Source organism: Larimichthys crocea, chromosome II, assembly GCF_000972845.2.
Source record: "Larimichthys crocea isolate SSNF chromosome II, L_crocea_2.0, whole genome shotgun sequence".
NCBI lineage: Eukaryota > Metazoa > Chordata > Actinopteri > Sciaenidae > Larimichthys > Larimichthys crocea.
The window spans coordinates 7,074,370-7,094,077 of NC_040012.1; the positions used below are offsets into that span (position 1 = coordinate 7,074,370).

The window sequence follows — 19,708 nt, forward strand, 5'->3', positions numbered from 1 at the left end:
CAATTATGAATATTATATTCCATTTCTCTAATAGACTGTAAATAGAGCTCCCTAACACTTACACAATGGAATATTAAAGTACTGAGATTCTTTCCTAACTGAATAATAAAGTACCAATACATGAAAATAAAAATACTCAATTATAATAAAAGGTCCTGCATTCAAAATGATATATAAAAGTAAAGAATTATCAGAAAAATATACAAAGATCACATAAGTCAAAATTACCCTTCTCAGAGTGCTGTGGTATTACATATTATATTCCATATATTTATATTTATTTGCGTGTTTTTCCCATAGTTATCTTTGATTGATTAGCCAGCATAAAATGAGATAATAGATCTGAAACTAGGATTATACTACTAAAATATACTACAAATGCAAACAGTTCTAGCAATAAGCATGATAAATATGGTCAGTTCACATGTGGTAAATATTTCGCACAGGAGGAAGTGTGCATGTTTGTAAAAAGTAAATAAATAGAAGAAGCAAAAAACAAAAACCTCTCTGATTTTTCTGATGTGAACTGAATACAGATGTTTCATGTTTCATGTTTCAAGTACATATTCTGAATACACCCATATACTTTCTTGTCTGAAAAAAAGAAAATCTAAATTTTGTCCATTGAATAGTAATATTTAAGCAACATCTTCTAAGGTGCGTGTCTTTCTAGAAGCAGGCTGAGGTAGACGTCCGGAGCTGCTGTCTTGCAGAGATCAAACAGACGGAGGAGAAATATACAGAGACCCTGGAGTCCATTGAGAAGGTACTGAACCTCCTTCAATAAGCTCCACTCTGAGATCACAGTCACAGTCTGACCTAATATTTCATCACCAGAGAAGTTTTAAAACTTAAAAACAGGATTTAAAGCTAATTAAGATGTGACGCTTCTGACACACATTTAGGGGCATTTTTCTTATCTAATGTTAAGTCTGTTATTGGTTTCAGTCTGAGTGCACGCCAGCTGTTGCGGACATGTCACTGCTTCTTCTAAATTACCATCAGGATTGTTTCTAGTTAATGGGTAGTTATTTATTAATGTTCTTCCCCTAGTATTTCCTGAATCCGTTGAAGAAATTTTTCTCTGCGGCTGAAATTGACAAAGTTTTTGTCAACATACCAGTAAGTCCCACGAGTTCCCCCGTCTTTACACATGACATGATCGTAAAATGTTTATTTCCAGGTGTCCTGATGTCTTAATTCTCTTAATGCAGGACCTGGTTAAAGTTCACAAGAGTCTGATGGTTGATGTGCAGGACTCCATCCTCAACAAAAATGCCTTGAATCTCTACCAGATTTTCATCAGCTACAAGGAGAGGTATTCATGAGCGTCATTCATTTACATTTATGACTGGGTTCCAGGGAAAGTGCTTTTATTATGCTAATTTCTTACACTCTCCATGAGGTTCCATGAGGTATGTTTATAAAGGTGTACAGAAGGTTCAATGCCAATACATACAATACTGGCACAGACATGTTTACTTAATTTACTTAATCTGCACTACAGCAATGCACGATCTAGTGAATAGATGTAGAATTTGATTGACACAGAGAAAGGATTTCCGTGTCGCTTATGTATCACGATATAGTGTTGATAACTGTTTTGCAACAGATCCTGTATCAGAGAATCGCTTGTAAGCAAAATAACTGCGACACGAGTTAGGCTGTCAGAGTGTCTCGTGAACAACACACACACTCACTCATCAGTGGCTAAACTGTTTCACCTCTGAGTTGCAGACTGCTCATTTATGGGATTTACTGCAGTCGGGTGGAGATCGCCGTCGCTGTGTTAGACCTTATTTGCAAAGAGAAGGAGGATGTTCGTCTAAAGCTAGAGGTGAGACACCTGAAGAGGCCGGTTTGTCAATAACACACACACACACACACCTACAAACACAGGACCAGTTCTGCAGTGGCCCCTAGTGTTTAATTTGTGCACCACACACACAATAAGATATAGTTTTTTTTTATTGCATTATGTAAGATGAGCTTTAATTGATCCCAAACGGAGAAACTTGGTTGTTAATGCAGCACAAGAACAAGGAGTAAGTACAGGTAAATAGAGAAGATAAAAAAATAATGAGAGAATAAGAATAAATACAGAAAGATTTAGTCGGTAGATTTTCAAAATAAAAAGGAAACATAGATAGCTCTAAACAGAATAAGATACAAAAATATTTCATACTTCACATGACAGTTTGGTTTGTGACAAGTTTGAGTCATAAAATAAACAAGTATAAGCTTTGGCAAACACATTTTTGCGTCTCAGTTGACCCATCCATGTAAAAAAGAATCTAATTTATCAGTGTAAGGATGCATTGTTATTCGCGCTGGTATAAACATGTGTCTTGTATTTGTTCCAGGAGTGCTCTAAGAGAGCCAACAATGGAAAGTTTAGATTGAGGGACCTGCTGGTCGTCCCGATGCAGAGAGTCCTCAAGTACCATCTACTTCTCCAGGTAGGGGAGATGTTTGACTCAACTAATATGAAGCAAGCGTGTCAAACCACAAAGATATGGTGTGATGGGTGTGATAAATTTAACTTTTCTGATGAGATAAAGCTCTGTTAATCACCAAAATCACCAACTAGACATGCCAAATCGACCCGACCTTACAACTGTCACTTGATTCTGTGTGAGTAGAACTTATTGCTGCACGAACATGTCCTTGTCGCACTGTACCTTGGTTTTTTTTTTTGGATAAGAGCAGACTATGTGTGCAGACAATGCACTGGAGCATAGAGCTTATTGCCCTGCTTTACTTTAGGGGGATTTAAACTTGCAGACTTCTCTAAAGATATTAGTTTTTTGTTTTTTTTATTTCTGAGTAAGTTGAGTGCTGGGAAGCTTTGTCAATGTTATTTTAATTGACTCAACTTGTGTGACGTGTTTCTGTCAGTATGGAAGTGGCCACTTGAGGGCGACATTCTCCACGTTTTTGCCTCACTTCACAGCAGTCTCAGTAGATTCACCCTGCAAGAAAAACCATATGTCTTTATTGTTTTGACAAGTCATTTTGGTCATGCATTTAGTATTTCTGCCTCACACCTCTCAAAGAAAGCACAGCGAATGAGTTAACACGTTTTCAATCTGTCTCAACTCATTTCAGTTTACAGGATTTCCAGAATTCGACTCAAACAAGATGGCATGATTTACATGATTGCAGTTCTTAAAACACACATATGTCTTTAGACGTGTCTTGCAGTGCAGTTACACTCAGACATGCAGCCTTTCAAACACAATGACTAGAGAGCTGTTTTGAATTGTTGTGCAGGGTAAAGACCTCCGTGCTAAATGGCAGTGATCCCAGGTGTTCTCAGCCGCTCTCTGAGGAGACACTTTGGGAAGTGGACAAAAAGGGAATGGTTAATCTCTTTACTCTGCAATTAAAGAGGTATTAAAGAGCTAATGAAGTGTAAACAGGCCTAAAGTGATTTCACCCCCTTTTATATTAGATATTAAACATAATGCATCTTGATTAAGTGTTGATGATATAATTTTATACTATGCACATCACATGTTATGGAACAAATACACTGCTGGCGGCACAAAATTAAGTTTTGAATGAAGCAAAATGTAAATGTAGGCTTTAACAAAATAAAAGCATGACGCTGCAATAGACTGGCCGTGATAAAACTGCTGCCACACTTAGAGAAAAAAAATATCTATTAAGTGCCACAGAATAGTTATGTCATTGCATTAGTTGTGGAAATGACTCAGTCTGGACTCGTATAAAGTTCTTTGTCTCGTGTCTTCTTTGGTGTTTGACTGGTGTTGTGAAACCAAAGTCTTTCAGAGGAGACTCTGGGCAGATTTCATCGTGCCTCTGTGCCTCTGCCTCCACCAACAATAACTTCCATGTGTTGGGTAATCAAATAAACATGTGTGTGGGTGTTGGCAGTGCGAAGCCAGACCATCCACTTTCTTCCTATTTCTGTCAGTAAAATTACATTTGACGATATTTGTATAAATATAAAGAAAGGATCTTATTGATCTGTCTATTTAGCGCTATTTCTCAGTTTATTACAAATCAATACTGAAGCACATGTGCCAGTCTTTGCCTGAAGTCCATTCACTGCCCTCCAATAAGTTCATTTATGAAAACCCACTTGAAGGTAATGAGCGGTGGAAGAAGTTTTCAGAAAGTTGCTTAAAAGTAAAAGCAATACCACGCTGTGAAAAACATTAAAAGACGGAAAAGTACCTGCATTGAGAACATTGCTGAAAGGAAATGAAATGTCATTATTGGCTTATTAATACTGATGAATGTGGGAACAACATGTTCATGTAGTAAAAGGTTGAAATAAAGCCAATTCTAACTACCTTCTATGTTATCAGGTAGTTTATCATATTTTCCGAACTGCTCATATGTTGTGCAGAATAACTAGTAAGTATAGTTGTAATAACGTATTGTATTAGTACAAAACTGGGGTGAATGTCCTTTGATTCCATCACAGCTGAATGATTTTGTATATTCCTTTACATCAGATTGTGTTGTCAATTTAGCTGTGTGTTAATATATATCATTCGACAAGTAGTCCCCACCGAGCAGTCTGATTTGTCAACTCGATATTTAGAAATGTGCTTAAATCAGCATGACAGCACGCCTACGTTGGAGTTATTGGAGATATTTGGATCACATCTTCCCATCGAGTCGCAAATACAGCGCTACTACCTTAAAAATAGATGTGAAGTTCATCTTTTTAGCAGATATCTTAGTCACTACAAGACTGAGCTACCAAGGCAGTTTTCTTTTTATATGTGTGGTTCTTATTCAGTTTGGGAAACTCCACAAACGTGATTTGGCGGGGACTAGAAAGAGTCTCTATTACTAAGGCTCGGACCACTTGCTGGAGTAGTAAACTGAGTTTTATTACATATAGGAGTCTACTGTGACTGATTGTTTTTCCAGGTTTTAGTCAGACCCCATGTATCTCCATGGAACATTTGATTATATATTTCATTTAAGTTAGGTAATTGTTGTATAATCGCATTATCACATTTGTGGGTGAGCTCTAACTTATTATCTGCACTTAAATGACACTTACGGACTGCTGACCTGACAGCATCACTGTCAGTAATGATGTTAAAGCACTCCCTCTTATGTGATACTGCTGAAATGTTAATGTCTAATTGGTACTGACTGTCAGTCTTTTCCTTAAAAACACAATTTTTTTGCCATCAAATGGGAAAAACTGAAGAATTTATTTCCCGTCTTCCAATTACCAGAGTTAAAAAAAGTCTTTTTTGTGTTGACAACTACATGGTTTGTGTGAGTTTTGTGTGCGAACACCGAGCATCATTTCTGTTTCATCCTCCTCTAACAGGAGCTAGTCAAACACACTCACGATGAGGCCGACAAGAGCAACTTGAAGATCGCTCTTGATGCGATGAAAGTAAGTGCAGTGCATACGGTAAGCAGACTAGAATCATTGCCATTTCAGCTTGTTGCCGAACGTGGGCTGGTTTAGGGCATAATTCCAAACAGTCTTCGCCACTCAGCTATAAACTATAGTATTTTGAATCCTAGAGGAGCCGGTGGTTGACAGGCAGCAACAAATTCAGAACGTATAACAACTTTGAGTCATTCTCATTAATATTAACAAATATTTATTAATATTAATATTTACCAGACGTGCAGACTGAGCTCACAGTAGCACAAAGTGAATTCATTTAAAGAAATATAGGTTGACATTATATGATATCTGTATGTTAAATATGAAAATATTATAGGTTGACATTATATGATATCTGTATGTTAAATATGAAAATATTGCCAGTAACTGATTAGCTTAACTTAACATAAAGACTGGATGTCAGGGGAAAATCAGTATAGCAGCACTTGTAAAGCTCAATAAGTGACATGTTATATCTCCTGTTTTTAATCTTTCCCAAAAATAAAGTGTAAAAAAAATTACAAGTTGCAGATTTATAAGAGGTTATTTTAAGACCATAACTTGCAATTTTTATACTTTCTTTTTTGTTTTTATCGCCACCTCCTGGCTCCAGCTTCATACTGAACGCTCAGATAAGAGAGCGATATCAATCCTCTCATCACTACTAATACATTCGTTTTGAATTGAAGTGTATTTCCCAAAATGTACAAGCTATTTCTCTAAATGTACAGTACAGAATATCAGCCTTTTTTTCCCCACCCCGACTTGTCTTTACAAATAAATCCACTGTGAAATTTCTGACACATTTCACAACCTGCAGACTGAACTAACAAAAATGTGTGTATCTGTGCTGCCCAGGACCTGGCTCAGTATGTCAACGAGGTGAAGAGAGATAATGAGACTCTGAGGGAGATCGACCAGTACCAGAGGTCTATTGAAAACCTGGTAAACCAAGAGTCTTTTTTTCAAAACCATCAGCAGCTGTTAGTGTACACTCTCTAAGAGTGTAAGACATGTTGTTTCCTTTTTGTTGACGGTAAGCTTTGCAAGCCAACTAGTCTGTCTTCCTTCAGATTTGGGATAGTCTGAGGGATTCAGCCAGAAACAAAGGATACAAGTTAGACACCTACATAAATAAGTAACAAACTCTTTGCTGCCTTTAGTGATTTGAACACATTTCACCTGAATTAATGTAATTAATTAATGTTACTGTCTGTTTCTGTTACCTTTTCCTTTGATTTTTCCTCTTTTAGAAGTCTCTTCTTAATGATAATAAAGAAAGATATATGAGTTTAGAGCTTAAATTATTGGTTGTTCAATCAATCAGTTAAATGAGAGGAAAACAATACCAAATATTTCCTGATTTCAACTCACCCGATATGAAAAATTGTTGATTGCAACTGCATGTTAATGAGCAATTATTACTGTCATTAAAAAATATCATTAAACAGCTTTTGTTTCCGTGAGAGATGCACAAGTAATTGAAGAGAATTTAGATTTCAGCATGGCGCACAATAAACAATCCCCATCATCCCAGGGGCCGTGCAGAGCACACCACGGGCTAATATCATACGTGAGGTAGACCATATGGAATACGCCTCATACATAAGGCAAGAGTGTGGTAATAAGAAAGCAGATCGGGATGAGATGATTTAGGCGAAGGAAGAAATGGGTTGACAGAACAACTGTTAAAGAGAAGTGAGAGTGCATGAGAGCTTGTCAGGTTATAAAGATCTTCCCCTTGACTTGATTGAACAAAATTGATGACTTGAGTGAATGTCATCGGTGATAACAAGAGTCAGCCGTTACTGCTCAGCTCGTGTTGTTATACTGGGAAAAACCTCAATGTGCATCAGTTTGGGCGAAAGAAGATAACCAGTCATGGGTTACTGTTGAATATCTATAGACAATAATATCATTATCGTGAAAATCTGATATAGCTCTAATTGCGCATTCATGTAGCGATATTACTCAAGTCAGATTTCCCTGCGGGGGAACAATTACGCATATCTAATCTAATCTAATGTTAATTTTAACCCCTCTATTATTATATTTTCAGAATCAGCCTCTAATCAGCTATGGTCGCCCGAAAGGTGACGGTGAAGTGCGCATGGTGTCCAGTGTTGACAAGAGGAAACAAGACAGGTTGTTCTACTAAAATACTGCACATTACATCCAGACAGACAAGAGTTCATTTTTATAACTTTAGAACTTTTGATGATACATACAATGTAACAATATCACATTCTGCATTCTCATTTCTCAGACACATCTTTTTATTCGACGTGGCTGTCATCGTTTGCAAGAGAAGAGGAGACAACTACGAGATGAAGGACATACTCGACCTCAACTACTTCAAGATCACAAACAACCCCACGTGTGACAGAGAGGCCAAAAAGGTCAACACAAAAAAATACTATATAATCATGCATAAATAAATAGATGCTGCACTTGTATATTGGTATATTGTGCGCTTTGCATTGCTGTGGATATCGTCTGCATCTACCTCAGATTTTGATTAGTTTACATATTCCATACCACTGTATGGAAATGTTGCCGTCCAACGTGTGTTTGGCTGCTGATTCTATTGTGAAAATAAATGTCGGACGCCTAATAAGTAATCTAGAATCATATTCTCCCCCCTGCTTGGTGGAAAATGTTTACACGGTATGCTATTTTTCACCTTGTGGGAACGTTTGCAGGGCGTATTGTAGTGGGGGTGACTTGTTGATGTCTTGTTGATGAATGCCACAGATGGTGTCTTCTCACGCCGCTGCTGATTGCTAATGGTATACTGACAGCTTGCCAGGATGGGATGGTTCTGTGGGTTTTATCAAAGGGGCTCCATTATCATCCTCATTTACGCTATTGTGCAATCAGGATGCGTTTGGTACGTGCAAGACATGTCTGTGTGTACGCCTGCGGTTGGCATTTAACACGTATGGACTATGGGTTTATGGGTTTATGCGTGCGTTTGCCATTACTCATTTTTTAAATGAACAGTCTTGTGAGAAACGTGTAATGACAAATGACAGAGACATAAGTCATTACCCTTTATTTTTATCCCATCCACCCTCCAACAGCTGCACAAAGAGACACAGACGCTGTTACACAAGTACACAGAAAAAGACAAATATGCAGAGTCAAACAGATACTGTGTACCTACATGCATCACAACACACACACACCCAAAACACACACACACCGCAGGACAGAGATGCTAATATCAGGTGATGAATGTGTGCAGTCCTCCAAGGCTGCTTATAGCTATATATCATTTTCTGCTAAATGAAACTTCAGAGTGTGAATGTGGTGCCACCGAGCACCCACACAGTCATCAATGATTTAACACTCAGCAAAGCTCTAAAACACTCAGGACTTTGCTTTGGCCCGGGCCAATCACTGGAGAGTAAACCCTCACCACTTTTTTTCTGTTATTACACACGACACAACAAGTTGTTATAGATGAGGGGCGGCAAAGGGTGGCGTGGGAATTGATTGAAAATTGTCCCCAAATATGCACTTGGGCAAAGCATTTAACCTGTAAGTGCTATAGTGGAAGTGGATGTATGGCAGCGAGCGAGCGGTGAGAGAAAACAGCAGAGTGAAAGTTAGATTTTGCACTCAGAATCTTAGAAAATCGATTCAACAACAAAGCTGAGGTCTTTGGCAGCTGTGGCTTAGAGGTTTTTGGTGGTCATTCCAAATTTAGGATGTTTTTGGAAGAGAAAGATCGAACGCTGTCTTCGGTTCCTCCGAGGCAGATTAGCAGACTCTGCCTCACTGTCATCACAGCTTAAATCCTATTTGGGAAAGAACTCTTGTTAAACCCCCAACACACTTTGGTTGGTCTGTGAGCCTGGTGCCACCAAAACACATGAACTAAAGCCAATGAGGATCCATGACAGCGTTACTGGTTGTTTGTCAGAGTGAGGCATCTTTGTGTCATTGTAGGAACTGAAAAAAGTGGATCATTAGTATATTTAGGGTTAACTGAATTGGAGTGGTTAAACAGATTTAAACATTAATTAATCATTTAGCTGATGCCTTTATCCAAAGCGAGGTTTAATCTAGGTACAGTGTGATAAGGACATGTTAGTGCAGCAAGTACTACTCCCATAAAATTAAGTCACAGTTGTCGAAGGGGGGTAGATATATCATGTCCAGTTGCTGGTAGTGTTGGAGAGGAGGTACTCTCTGAAGAGCTGGATCTTCAGGAGTTTTTGGTGGTAGAGAAAAGTTTGGATTGTCCTGGTCAAGAGGTAACGTACATCTGTATAACAGCATTCCAGCAGGTGGGTGCATAATCTGAGACTGCTTTGTAAGGTGAGCGTTGTGAATTTGAATTGAATGCAGCCTGCCACAGGTAGCCAGTGGAGCGAGCATTGCAGAATCAGGCTTCACAGTATGTTTTTAATTGTTTTGAGATCGCCATAAATCAGGCTAGACACTTTAATTAATGCGCCTTGGTTTGATTAGACGCAATTCACAATGTGGCGGCGATAAAGATCGAGGAAGGAAGTAGGAAGGGGGGGGACGATAACAACAACAACGAGGGATGGCAAACAACGTCCCGAAAAATTCTGAAATGCTCACTTCTGAGTCAGCCACGTCTGTCAAAACAAAATAATACAACTGTCAAACATGTCCGTGAAATGTTTGGAAATGTGGAAGCTTGAAACTGCAAAAGAGCTACTGCAAAATAATTTATCATGTTACTCTCATGTTTGTGCAGCAAATATGCTACTGTAGTCGGCTTAGCACAAAGACTGGAAACATGGGGGAAACAAAATCTGCCTTCCAAAGCTTACTAATTATGATGTTATATTGCTGTTTGTTTAAACACTGCAAAAAACAAAAAAACAAAGTATAAAGTCTCTTCTTGGAGTTTCGTTGCCACCATGAGCTTTTCAGACCACCTGCTGACTGTCTGGCTTTGTAGCTTCATATTTATTATACAGATATAAGAGTTGTATCAATCTTCTTATCAAGTGTATTTAGAAATGTAGAACTATTCCTCTGACAGTATATATTTGTGGGTGGTCTGTATTTCTTCTGTCCGAAGCTGTAATCACTAATAACTAGTTTGCTAGACAAGCCATTGAATCAACCTGCAATTACACACAGGCTTCTTGGGTATGTTATTTTCTTTTCAGCACAAACAGCATTCAGTCCGGTAGCCATTCTATTCGAAACACTTACAAACTATCATGCGCTGTTCACACTTAAACCTATAAATACATATATTTATTGGAGATTTATGACACAAATGCCAATCCCAAAGGGATCAATAAAGTGCAGTCTAAGTCTAAAACAAACTTTAAAATAAGAGACCATCCAGTTTTTCTTGCTGTGAAGTTACAGCCCTAACCTCTTAACCACTTTGCCACCCACCACTGAAAAATACAGCGTGCATCCAAAGTAAGATAATCATTACAGTGTTAAGTTTTGCTGTGGTCAATTCTTTTCTATACATATAAATATGCATAGGTGCATTTGCATTCAAGAGAAAAAATACATTCAGTTTGATTGCTGTCTTCTTGCTGACCTCCAACAGTGGTGCTATGGCTTCTACGTGACTCACCAGCAGGGGCACAACGGCTTCGAATTCTTTTTTAAGACCAGAGAGCTGAAGAAGAAGTGGCTGGATCAGTTTGAAATGGCCATGTAAGTACACAGATACATGAACGCCGCAGTCATGAGTCATTTGTAATCAACACAGAAAAAGGCCAGCGCGTGCATCACAGGGAAAAACAAACTGTGTACATGTGTGTATGTTTATGCGTGTGTCTTTACATGCATGTTATTCCAACGCCGACAGAGGTGTTGACTCTTTCATGTGCGCTGTTTGATCAGGCCTCTGCTATAACGAAGCACACACTGCTGAAATCAGCATGATAACACACACACACACACACACACATGCCTAGACACACAAACATAAACTGTTCCAAAGAGCTGCAGAACTACAAAGAAGTCACTGCCTCGATGTTTCTTCAAATCAGTCCTTTATGGAGGTATATCTTTTGTATTATTTTGTAACGGTGGGAGGTTTTTCTTAGGCGGATACCCCGTCTGCATTCTTTGTTATGTTGATTTCGGGAGAATACAGTGTTGTTTTGACATTACTCCCTGATTGACTGAACAAATGCTTTTTGTGTTTGGGCTGGATAGGTAAAAACATCCCTGATATGCATGCTATGGCCTCTCAAAGTGTGCTGGATTATTCCTGTATACATACATATATATATCCACTGTAGCAAAACAATGCAGTATTTTGGGGATGCACATTAAATAATGTGCAATTTAAGTACTTCCCTTTCTCTCGACTTGAACTGAAAGTTCACCTATGTATGAATTCATGAACCCACATGGACTCCCCTGACAGCCACTCAAAAACAGCTATTTCTCACACCCGTCTTGAAGCTGAAGTTTTTTTTTTCACGGATGCAGGATTTGTGTCTGAAAACAGTTATGTGTGCCTCTGTGCATTGGGTAATGACACCAGAAGGGGCCCCCATTCAGAAAGTGAAAATTGTACCTGTAAAGAGGATGTGGGCTCCTGATGAAGGACTCACTCATGGGAGCACTCAGTTTAAGTGGCTACTGGATGCTGTGTTCAATACAAAAATCAGTTGTTTTTTTGTTTTTCTTTTTGCATCTGTGGTGTTTGTTTATGTTCCACAATGGCTGCTTATTTCTGCAATGCATGTATGAACACATGAAGCTCAAGGCTGATTCAGGTCCTCTTTATTTACACACACACATGCACTGGGAACGGATTGCATTTTGTTTTTGCCACGATTTTATTCAGTTGTTGTTTATTAAAGAAACGATTAGGAATGTTTTGTATAACATTAGCAATGTGTCACATATAACCACACAGGTACAATCATAGAGTAATGTAGTAAATGGAGCTAAATAAGGAATAATAAGTAAATAAGTGATAATAATAATAATTAGTACTGTGAGCATGCTGATGTTATAAATTAGCTCAAAGCACAGCGATGGCTGCAGAATCCTGTTTTCATTTTTGGTTTCATTTCCTCAGATCAAACATCCGACCAGAGAAAGCCAACCACAACTCGCACCAGTTCAAGATGAACACCTTTGAAAGGATCACTTCCTGTAGTTTCTGTCACCTCTTGCTCAGGTAATATTCAGAACGAACGATCTCTTCTGTTTTGGATTGAATGATGGAGAACTGATGAAATCCCAGGAGAGTAAAGTTGTTCGTACGTGGGAATCTGAGGCAGGGTGAACTACACACATTGTTCTAGGATGGCAAATCATCATGTGTCATTACCTTGATAGTGTTTCTCTGTTCTCATGAAAATACATAATCCTTTTCATATTGAAGGTTTGAAAGGAACACCGTGACACTTCACATTTTTCTCAGGCACATAGGAAAAAGGAAGTTAACTGCGTCCTCTCAATTGGCTGGAAATGGCTTATTAGCACTGGTTTAAGTGAAATAAATAGAGACAGCAGACTGCTAGCTGTCTCAGTCTCCGGCAGACAGCATCAGGTTCATGTTCTCGGGGACAAAGCTAAAGGACATTTCTTGCGTCATTTTTCTTATCTGGAAAAAACTGCGACAGAAGCCTGAAATTTCAAAATGTCAAGGTATTTCTCTTAAAGAGGCTGCTCTACATGAAGTCTGTCCTGTGGTTTATTGTGTCCAGGGGCATCTTTAACCAGGGTTATCGCTGTCTAAAATGTGGGCTGGGGGCTCATAAGGAGTGTCTGGGTCGACTGGGAGTCTGTGGGAGAACAGGTGAGATGGAAGCTTCCCCAAAACTGACTGTGTTTCACTTTACCTTGAACTACAACTACCTTGAAAACTAAAAGGCATCATTTCCATAATAATATCCACTGTGCATATTTAGGTCCCTTAGAGTATATATGTGTATGTATATATAGTATATATGTCCTCATTTTTTGATGACCTTTCCTCTGGCGCCACCACCAGGCCACAATTTCCAATCTAAAAGGCAGATTTAGCCTGAAATTGAAAGAAGAGTACATTTCATGTTCCCGAGAGAAAGACCTCTTTACATTTGGTACCCTCCACGAGCTTTCCTCTATAGCACCTCACACCTATGCCAGGTTACCAACCTTGTACAAATGATATGTGAAAGCTGGCATGTGATGAAATATGAAATATTTATGGTATGTCGTAACCGTTTGACCTTTCCTGACTTGTTAAGAAGAAAGAAAATCCAAGCATACATGTATTATTTGCTAAACATCTCTAATGTTTTAGACTTTATTTCTTAGCAGCTATTTAAATTAAACCTAAACTATGCCATATAGATATTTTAAGCTTTATCTCTTTGTCGCCAGTCTGAGGCTGTAGTTCAGGTACATTACCCTCCCTGAATACACAGACAGCTAAAGGCAGCTCAGGCCTTTGACGGGCCTTCTTAGCAGAAGCGCTGTGGTCTTTATGCATTCTGAGGCGTGATGAGGGCCAGCAGAGGTTGACAGTTGAGGTTGTATGTCAGGGAGCCACCACACACTCTTGATATTGTATTCCTCTCACCGTGTCCGTCTCCCCTTCGACTGCAGATTCTGCCAAGCCGAAGCCCAAGGTAAGACCTGAACTCTTTCTCTTCTTCTTTGACTTAGACACCAAAGCTAACACAATTAGTGAAGCATAATCTAGCAGCAGCTATCACAGAGCACACGTACTTATTACCCACATCAACAGTTAGGTCAACAATCGGACGGTGAACAGTTTGAGGAAGGACTTTAATTATAATAGATTAGCAAATGAATGTGTTTTGAATTTTTAAAAAAACACGAAGAACAAATACGGGATAATAAAATCCCATCGTGTTAACCTGAAGGCAGCACTCTTTGATTTAATGATGTGTGAACTCGCCGTCGACCTAAAAATTAACTGAAGGCCGACCCACTGAGCAGCAGCTGGAGTTCTGATTGGCCAGATTCCCGACAACTGGCCATTCAGAGCTCCTGCTGACATCATTTCATTTTTGATGTGCGTACACATCTTTAATTTAAGTCGGTCATGGACTATAAATTATAGTAAGACTAGAAAGTATAATTAAACACTTTAAAAGTCTACGTATTCTGAGTCCTGACCTGACAAAGGAGTTCAAGTTTGATACAAAGAGCCAGTTTTTTTATTCTAGTATCACCATTATTGAAGTGGTCAGAATCAGACCATGCAGCTACAGAATATAACACCCACAGATGATTGTATTAGGAATCTGACTCATTTTTTCAGGTCAGGCTGAACCTGCACAGGCAGTACGAACGACCTCTCCATTCATCAGTCTCTTCCTCTCTCCCAGCTCGATTTCTTGTGTTTCTCTCTCCGTCTTGCTTACGTTCTTTCTCTATCCACAGGAAAGCACAACACCACGGGATCCAGGTCAGTATGGCTTGACCACTTTCCAGACTTTTGTGAACTTGCTTAGGGCTTTACGTGGTACCTCTTAAGCTGCTTTCATCTCGGGTTCTTTAACAAAACAGAAACACAGGCAGGATGAAAAGGAGACGGTTAGTCAGAGGCCAGAGTGAGACCTGGAGTAGATAAAGCTAACCTTCAGATGTTATCACAACGCTCTCATTTTTGATCAAATATTACTCAGCTCTCTTCTTTTTTTTTTCCCCCATCCCCGCCCTGAAAAAAACCCTGAAGATGTTTTTCTTAGAAACGCACAGACACAACTCTCTCTTGCTCACACAAAGGGGTTCAAAGAAAGAAATGAGCAACAACAGTTTCCTCTTGACAAATATATTTGAGTAAGAATAACCAATGAATAATAGGATGCAGAAGGAATCCTTATCCAAAGCACAACAACAACAACAACAAAAAAAAAAGCCCTTTTCTCTCTGTATGCTGTGAAGCCTAAACCCAAGACGGCATTGAGATGAATTGGAGTGGGTGGAATCATTATGAGGATGGCGGCAGGAGAAACGCTGGCGGAAAAGCACTTCCAGCAGTCTATATGCCTCAGCCTCAACTGCTGAGCTGTGCCTTTGTGATAAATCAATTTCCATAAGGGGCTTTATGAGAAAGACATCCGTGCTTATTGTTCTTATTAAAAACACGAATGCGAGATATTCCATTCATCTGAGGTCACCGTCAGCTAATAGTTTCCTCGGGGCTGGTTTGCAGGGGGAGCCCATGGCTGGGAGGGAGGGAGATGTGTCTGAGATGGGCTAGATGTGTGAGTCTGGGGAGAGTAAGTGGCTGTGTCTTTTAAGTTGGCAGGGGTGTTTAGTCTTAGCCTTAGCCAGATGCTTGTGGCTGTATCTGTCTGCCACGCTGAGGAAAGATTGGAGCCGTGGCGTACAGGAATCGAAGAGATGAATTTCCCGCGGGAGTAAATTGCTGCCTTTTAGGACGGTGCCGTGCTGTTGGTTTAGATCTCAATCAAAAAGACACCCACGTGAATGTACGCGTTAAAGATGAAACGTGTGGACAGTGACGGAAAAGTCACCTCCAGTGATATTTAGTCTTGATTCAATTGCACATTTAAATCTGTGATTTCTGCCGTCAACCCAAGACAACGGAGAGTTTTGTTTGTCGTGCTCAGAGCTTGCTGCAGCGATGCAGAAGCGTACTCCAGGCTTCTGACCACACCCATTAATAGTCACTACTTTTGTAATTATTAGGAGCTGGTTTGTTGAGATAAACAGCTGCTGGAACTAATTCTTCAGTGAGGATCCACTGAACCATTGAAGAAGAAGAGGCTACAACTATGTAACTGAATAAGCCAGTCAAACCTCAAACGAAAAACCAAAAAAAATGGATGGAAATGTGGCGTTTCTTTTAGTTTCATTGATTACTTTGAGTCTCCTTATCTCTCTCTGCGCAAACCTGATGTTTCTGATGCACTTTTTTGCTTTCATCGATACACCGATGATCCAAAACTTCTACATTTCTGCATTTGTACCTGTGCTGGTTGTGGTGAGAGGTACATTTCTAATTATAAACTTAAAGTCAGAGGTGTGACACACTGCTTTTCAACTCAAAGCAATCATATCGTTGCGTATGTAGTCTAGGTTACAGTTAGCTCTAATGAGAGTAAGGGGCCCCTGTGGACTTAAAAGCATCAGAATCACAAATTTTATTCTGCTTATACGTCCACCTGCGCTTTCCAATTTAGTCTCAGCAAATAGCCCCTTGTGATTCTTATGTTTTTTTCCTAGATCTCATCTTTCTTATGCCATTTTTTAAAACGTCTCTCCATCATATTACCCAGAATCGATCAGACTACACAAGGTCTGACTGCTCCTACACTGCTGTATGACTCTGATGAATGTCTACATAACTGTATTTGTATTCCTTGTCTGCTAGGTTTACCCAGGATGGTTGTGATCAGAGACTACAGCGGCGTCCCCTCTCCCCACTACGGGCCCCCACTAAGCATGCAAAAGGAGGATATCATTGAACTGATGTTTGCTGACCTGCACAGCTCCTGGTGGCAGGTGCGTGTCACTCAGCTCATCCTCGTTTTATCTCAACATCTGTGACTCTATGAAAAAATAACACGCGGCCTGGCTCGGCGCACGCGATGTCTCTGCAGTGTCATCGGTTTGAATCCGTGCCTCGTGTCACCTCTTCTCTCTTTCCTGCCAGTTCTTCCACTATTTGACAAAGAAAAAAGGTTTTATATAAAAGAGGGGACATCGACAATTCGTCTCCCTTTGGCTATTATTGGTTATCTCAAATTACATTGTGGGTGTTTCACATCCTGTGTCAGGTAAGGCCAGAAATATGACATTAAGATGAGGTCAGTGATAATTAGAAATGTCAGTCAAAATCTGTACATTACAAAAAGGGGGTATCTGTTCTCTCACTCTTCAAATTGACTCACAGCCCACATCAGATGATCTAACCAATTAGTGGCTTCAGTTTGATTAATTGAGTGCCACGGCTGGACAATAAAACAGCAGACACTTCAGCCTCTGGAGGATGTTTTAATGGTGGTGCACAACCTCGTGTACAGGCACATTTAGCAACCATCTCACGAGGTCAGCCAATGGTTGACAGCGTTTTTGACCTTATCTATTTTTGAAAGGATGGCGATTTATCTGGGGTCTTCCCGGCAGCCTCCCTTTAGCTGTTCCTCACACTCCTTTACGGCGGCATTAAAGCCTCATCCTCCTTCTGGTGGCGCTCCGATCAGACGGCGGTCTTTGCCAAAGGCCCGGCTGGGAGTTGTTGGCCGTTAGCCTGATTTCCTATGCTCCATGTTTCTCTCTGTTGTGACAGAGCACAGGGCGGAGGGTGAGGCCATGAATGCCAGGAGACTTTCTTGTAAGCTGATAGAACAGCTCGCAGAATGTCACCTGATGGCACTGCATTGTTTGCTACCATGGTAACCGCGCATGCTGGCAGGGGATAATTAAATGATAATACACATCTGTGTGTATTCCTGTCCTGTGCATAATGGTGCTGTAATAGGACTCCTACCCTGTTCCAACATTGTTTGTATTACGTGTCCTCTCGGTGCACATGAGGAGATGAAATGCAGATTTACGGAGTTTAGAAAAAGGTGAATGTGAGGAGGAAAATACCACCAACAGACACAATGTGTTTCTTTTTAGCTCAGTTCATTTGAATTTGGTGAAGAGACAGTCCATAGATCATAGTAATGTGTCTCTCTGTTTTACGGAAGCCCTAAAAGGCCATACATACATACATTTTATTCCACCCGCTTTCTTGTGATAACGAGATAATTTTCCTCCGTTTTCCCGTGATAACGAGATAATTAATTCGAGATCTCGAGAAAACGAAACGATAGTCTAGTGTATTTTACAGGGAGTTTTTACAGTAAATATTGTACATAATGCCTTTTTCAATTCAAAATAATGAACTTTGAGAATGAATTGCTACAGTAAATATGCTTTATACTGAGTGAGTGAACAGTCAGGATGGTCCTGAGTTCAAGTGTATCAACGTTGTCAGAAATTATGGATCAAAGGGATTTTACAGTGGCGTAATAGGTTTGCTCCGTATCATGGACTACATGCATTTGCCATACATTCTGTAATACGGGTGCACTTAATTCAATACACTAGACTATCGTTTTGTTTTCTCGAGAGCTCAAATTAATGATCTCGTTATCACGGGAAAACGGAGGGAAATGATCTTGTTATCACGGGAAAACGGGTGGAAAAAAATGTATGTATGTATGACCCTTTAGGGCTTCCGTACTGTTTCCTATTACTCAAGTATGTGATTAAAAGCAAGCTTAAACACACCAAATCACATGAACTCCACTCGAGTCAGAATAAGAGATGGCAGTGAATGATACTCTGTTAAGACAGCGGTTCAGTTTGTGTCTCATGGATTTAGCTACAGCCTCATTTTTATTTCAAATAAACATGTTGGTTCATCAAAATCCTCATTTTTATTTCAAATAAACATGTTGGTTCATCAAAATTAATTCACCAGCTAGCTTTCATTCGACACAGCTCACTTGTTGGAGCTGTCTAACTGACTTGTGACAAAGTCCAGTTAATATAGCTTAATATTAAGCTTTTTTTTTACTAGTACCAAATTTTTACATTTCTAAATTATTTATTTCTCTATGTATTTATATGTTAATACAACCACCAAAACTCCAGTTAGCGTATTATCCTTTAGCTTTGCAGGGCAGTGAGTGAGTTCACACTACAACGAATCGAGACTGTGTGTCAGGCCGGACTCGAAACAGGACTCAGGCGCAGAGGCGTCAATGAGCTTATTTATTGAATAAACAAAAACCCTCGACCGAGTGAGGCTATGAAAACAGGCCTAAACTATGGAAAACAAAAATCACTCCAAAGGAGGAAAAAAACTCTAAACTGCTTATTACCAAAATCAAAATCACTCACAACGAGGAAAATCAAAAGGCTGCAAAAATCTCTCCTGGGAGGCTGAAAAACAACTTTACTAAGCACTAAGAAACTAACGGCTAGACTAAGAAATGTACAACAAAAAAAATCACTCAATAGAGGCAAAAAACAAAAGAACACTCACGCAACAAGGCTAAGGCAAGAAAGAAGGCTTAGGTGATCAATCATAGGACGAAACAGGTGGAAACAATCAGACCGGTGACACGTGAGGAAGGGCAAGTGACCTGAAACGAGAGGACAGGTAAATATCAAAATAAAACAGGAAATGACGAGACATAACAAAAACCCAACTTGACCTCACGGTCAAAATGTTGTCTGTTTAAATATTTATTTATCGATTCCAGTCTGTCAGGTGCTACTGTTTCAACCCACTTACATTTTATCTATATGTTTCATGACACTTTCCACAGGTTTCCACTGCTCTAGAGCGTA

The 19,708-nt window shown here is 39.6% G+C and overlaps 1 protein-coding gene across 3 annotated transcripts in view; it reads left to right on the forward strand.

The window, feature by feature from the left end:
* LOC104931257 (guanine nucleotide exchange factor VAV3) overlaps positions 1-19,708 on the forward strand; it is a 55,136-nt gene that overhangs the window by 19,714 nt on the left and 15,714 nt on the right. Inside the window, exons 6-20 of one of the 3 annotated variants that reach the window (XM_019276259.2) lie at positions 680-766; positions 1,054-1,122; positions 1,215-1,318; positions 1,738-1,837; positions 2,364-2,459; positions 5,327-5,395; positions 6,254-6,340; positions 7,455-7,540; positions 7,662-7,794; positions 10,953-11,062; positions 12,447-12,548; positions 13,081-13,172; positions 13,967-13,989; positions 14,771-14,795; positions 16,731-16,861. In XM_019276259.2, coding sequence (XP_019131804.1) covers positions 680-766; positions 1,054-1,122; positions 1,215-1,318; positions 1,738-1,837; positions 2,364-2,459; positions 5,327-5,395; positions 6,254-6,340; positions 7,455-7,540; positions 7,662-7,794; positions 10,953-11,062; positions 12,447-12,548; positions 13,081-13,172; positions 13,967-13,989; positions 14,771-14,795; positions 16,731-16,861 — 1,314 coding nt within the window. Of the gene's footprint in view, positions 1-673; positions 767-1,053; positions 1,123-1,214; positions 1,319-1,737; positions 1,838-2,363; positions 2,460-5,326; positions 5,396-6,253; positions 6,341-7,454; positions 7,541-7,661; positions 7,795-10,952; positions 11,063-12,446; positions 12,549-13,080; positions 13,173-13,966; positions 13,990-14,770; positions 14,796-16,730; positions 16,862-19,708 lie in introns of all 3 variants that reach the window. The other 2 variants (XM_010746218.3, XM_019276258.2) reach the window with 2 other exon arrangements.